The sequence below is a fragment of the Xyrauchen texanus genome, chromosome 8, assembly GCF_025860055.1.
Source record: "Xyrauchen texanus isolate HMW12.3.18 chromosome 8, RBS_HiC_50CHRs, whole genome shotgun sequence".
NCBI classification, from domain to species: domain Eukaryota; kingdom Metazoa; phylum Chordata; class Actinopteri; order Cypriniformes; family Catostomidae; genus Xyrauchen; species Xyrauchen texanus.
In genome coordinates this window covers 43,496,900-43,501,399 of record NC_068283.1, presented here as the reverse complement: position 1 = coordinate 43,501,399, position 4,500 = coordinate 43,496,900, and the positions used below count along the sequence as shown (strand labels likewise).

Genomic DNA, 4,500 nt, shown 5'->3' with positions numbered 1-4,500 from the left:
AACTTCAAAATAGTAATTCCATGAGTAGTAAAGCCAAAAATCTGACTGGAAATGTCACTGTGTTTGGTCCTCATTCTGACACTGTAAGTGCATCACACGTCTTTGCCATCGAAGAATGGTGGTATAGTGTGTAACTGTACATCCTACACTCGTTTCCTAATCGGTGAGACACTGTATCATGCAGAAGATAACACCAGATTAAAGAAATAATTCTATTGCAGAATTAAAAGATGGCACATTGTGTAAAGTCTTGAGCTTAGTTTCTTATGAAACTGTCACCAGTGCTTCAGACATTGATGTTGGAAATAAATGCTGTGTAGTCCTGCAGAATCTTGAAAAGTCAAGAAGAGCATTGTGTAGGGACATTCAATTGAATATCTCTTCTAAGTTTGTGTATGAGGTGTCTGAAAACAGTTATGTGTATGCTGTGAACACTGACTCATTTAAAAGAAAATGTGTAATGGTAAAATTACAGGACAGCACATTTGTCATACCTCTCCCAAATAATGTAGAAAGGGACTGAAGGGTCTGTACAGTATAGATGAATTGGGTGAGAATACCATAGAAACTAGATTTACACCATCAGAAACATGATTTTCTTGAAAATGAAGAGTTGACGTTAAGCTTGAAGATAAATGGTTTCTTTGACTGAATAGAAATGTTATAACAATCCTTTGTAAAATTGTGCTGTATATACTCAATGTAACCAATAAATGAATACGTGTGTATTATAGCACATGTAAGTACTGAGATCATTAAAATAATCTACACATCAATCAGCTATGCTGTGTGCTTTATTATTTTGTTTATTTAATTATTTTGTTTACAGATATACAGCACATTACTATTACTACTTGTACTGTAGCATACTCCACTCTCATAAATGAAACTCCATGTAAAAAACACTGTACTGACACTCTTGTAGATGATTTTGTATGGCAGGAGCCAGAGATGATATTCTCAACAATAATTCAAATTAAGCACATTCAAAGTTTAATACCTTAACTTATTTATTATATCAAAGTTTCTGTCTCAATACAATACAATTTTAACCAACCTGTACTAGAGTATTCTGTAAGCAAGTATATTTAAGTTACACTATGTAACACAATGTTTGTTTCTGGGTAGTGTTTCCTAATTGCTTATGCCTCAAAACTATGGAAAATGGCTATTATTCCCCACAAACTTTGTTTTTTACTTTCACTTTCTATAGGCTATAGTGAATACTTATTCAAAGTAAAAACATTTAAAATTTATTGAATGTAATTCTAGTCCACAGACTCACAGAGGTTGTCATTATAATCACTTTTTTTTACATGTGTATTAAATTAGTATATTAATCAATATTTCAATATATGTGTACTTAGTGAAGTACTACAAAAACATAATGATTTCAAATAGTTTATAACCAAAGTAGACATTATTATGAAGTGCATTTTTGCACATAAGTCTGTTTAAAAATATTGTCATGAAAGTGTACTTTCTTGAAGTAGAACTAAATTCAACATTATTATAAAATTATGTTTTTAAAAGAACAATTAAGTGTGTTACGAAATATTGTCATTAAAGTGTATTGTAATTAAGTATAATTAAGTGGCCTTTAATTTTAATTATATTATATTATATGCAAGTACACTTTTTAATAATTATACTTTTAATATTTTAAGTACATAAAAAGTTCACTTTCAATACAATTAAGCACACTTCTTTTTCACAAGCACCCTTCATTATTTGACTTGTCTATACTCTATTTTCCATAAGTACAGCATATCCTGTCACTTATGTTGACGATTCCCAATTTGACTCACCAGTGAGCTTAGACAAGAAGTGTTCATTTGATAATATCCTAAATTGCTTCAAAGATATTAAACATGGTGGCAAATTGTTTTTTTTACAATTAAACGAAAGCAAAACTGAAGTTCTGATTTTAGGTCCCTCCATGTCCTCTTTACCTGGCCTGGTTGCCCAGTTTGGTCCTCTGTCATGAATGTACATGATCATGTGAGGAGTCTTAGAGTGATTTTAGATTCATCATTACTTTTAATCAGCAAATTAGTGCCGTTGTCAAGGGGAACTTTTTCCACCTGAGATCTATCGCTAAACATTTTCTTTCCAGCAAAGACCTGTCCCAAAGAAATCGTCCCTTACTCCCCCACCAGAGCACTCAGGTCTTCTCAGCAACTTCTTTTGAATGTTCGTTGTCGTTATAGATTCTGGAATAATCTCACTTACCATGTGAGGTCAGCTTCATCTATAGCCATTTATAAATCCTCTGAAAACATATTTATATTCTTTTGCATTCGAAGAGGAATTTTTATAGGTTAAATTTGGTAAACACTTGATTTGAATTGTATGTATTTATTATTATTATTTATTTTTGTATATAATTCGGTATTTGTGTATTTATTTGATTAATTTGTAAAGCACTTTGTGTCAGCTGATGTTGTTTTTAAACGTGCTCTATAAATAAATGTTGCCTTGATATAACTGTAAGAGGATTCAGGCTGAAATAAAAAGATTATAATTATGATGAAAACTCTCACAGCAACTGCAGCATTTCAGCACCACTGGAAATCAAAAGCATCTGTTCAAACACAAAGCATAGAAATATTTATTATACTATATAAAAACTGACTGAAAAATCTGATATCCACAAGACATAAATAATATGTGTGTGTACATGTTTTAAGTGTGATAAAATCATCTCAGTAACCTTTTCTGTGTAAAGTCAGATCCAGTTTAACTTCATTGCCATTGTGAAATAATGCTGTAAAACCGATGATTTAAACAACTCAAATAATACACAACTTTTAACAGAAGAACTGATGAAAGTGCTTTTAGAAAATGAGTTCATTTCCAGTGTAAGTGCCTCACTGTGTCCCCCAAGAAAACAAGAGACAAGTTATTATTGAATTATTATTTGTGTCGATCGAGTTGAGCTTCTATTGAACTTGTAATTATTACTCCTTTAAGTGCAAGTACTTATTTAAAAAAATAACAAATAAAATCATAATAGACTTTACAAGAGTTTATTTACATGGACCGCACATTTATTTTCATATGGTCAAAGCACAATGTCTAACACAAGTATGAAAACAGAGCAACTGATTTACAAGCAAAACAAGCAGTTTTATTACACAATTACTTAAACACAGTCTGCATTTATTTACAGCTCATCTCAAAAAGGAGAAAACATAAAAAACAACATATAAAAATGCTCACAATAACAATAATAATCTGTATGTTTTGAACTGAAGGACATCACTGAAGTTTCAGTTTGTCAGCACTCATAAGAGTTTGAGTAAACATGTACAAGTGTTTGACACATTTGTTTTCTCTCATTGTTGATTATGTTTGTGTCTCGACTGAATCAGGCCGAGTTTCCTCCGTCTCTTTTCTCTGTCCAGCCTCCTGATCTTGCGTCTGTAGTAGAGGATTCATTTCTACTGAGTTCTGGTTCTGGTTTGATCCAGCGACTGGAGTTTCATCAGATCCTGCTGCATTCTGAGTGAAAGACACATCATGTATTTTATTCAGTATCTACATCAATGATTGTGAGTATCACAGCACTGCACATGCTGAATGTCTCTTTATGCAGCATCATTCATTTCAATCATTTGCTCTTTAGAAGCTCCGTAACCGGAATATATTTGTGTCAAATAATGGAGACATGAAGAACCACTGATCTACACAACATCTCTCTGCTATTGGAAACTGATCAATATCATGAAGTTTCCTTTTATTGCAGGTTAAGTATAAACCTTAATTAAATATTTACCCAAAAATTATAATTCTCTCATTGTTTTCTACCATTATTCTGTCTCAAACTCATGACTTTCTGTCTTCTGTGAAACACAAAGATATTTTGATGGAGATATGAGGTGAATATATTCATACAATGCAAGTGAATGGTGTCCAGAACTTTCAAGCTCCAAAAAGCACATAAAGGCAGCATAAAAGTAATCTATTAGACTCCAGAAGTTGAACCAATGTCTTCTGCATCGATACAGACCAAAATAAAACTCCTTTTTCACTGGACATCTTGACATCAGCAGTCTCCTTGTGATCATGATTTCAAGCTCGATTACACTTCCTGGTGCTTGATGCATGCACGTAGATGGCGACATCGAAATGTGACCTTGAAATCATGATCACAAGGAGACTGCTGATGTCAAGATGTCCAGTGAAAAAGGAGTTTTATTTTGGTCTGTATCACTGCAGAAGACATAGGTTAAACTTCTGGAGTCTTATGGATTACTTTTATGCTGCCTTTATGTGCTTTTTGGAGCTTGAAAGTTCTGGACACCATTCACTTGCATTGTATGAATATATTCACCTCATATCTCCATCAAAATATCTTTGTGTTTCACAGAGAAAGAGAGTCATGTGAGTTTGAGACGGCACAATGGTGAGTAAATGAGAGAATTTTCACTTTTGGGTGAATTATTCCCTAAAGTCAATAAAACTGTTGATAAAGTTAATTAAACTTTATTTATAAAA

The 4,500-nt window shown here is 32.6% G+C and overlaps 2 protein-coding genes across 4 annotated transcripts in view; one reads left to right on the top strand and one right to left on the bottom strand.

The window, feature by feature from the left end:
• LOC127647781 (uncharacterized) overlaps positions 1–4,500 on the top strand; it is a 115,413-nt gene that overhangs the window by 51,713 nt on the left and 59,200 nt on the right. The gene's annotated exons all lie outside the window — the stretch shown is intronic.
• Positions 3,046–4,500, bottom strand: part of LOC127647786 (uncharacterized) — a 9,637-nt gene continuing 8,182 nt past the window's right edge. Inside the window, exon 8 of the mRNA XM_052132259.1 lies at positions 3,046–3,504. Coding sequence (XP_051988219.1) covers positions 3,349–3,504 — 156 coding nt within the window. The 3' untranslated portion in view covers positions 3,046–3,348. The remainder of the gene's footprint in view (positions 3,505–4,500) is intronic.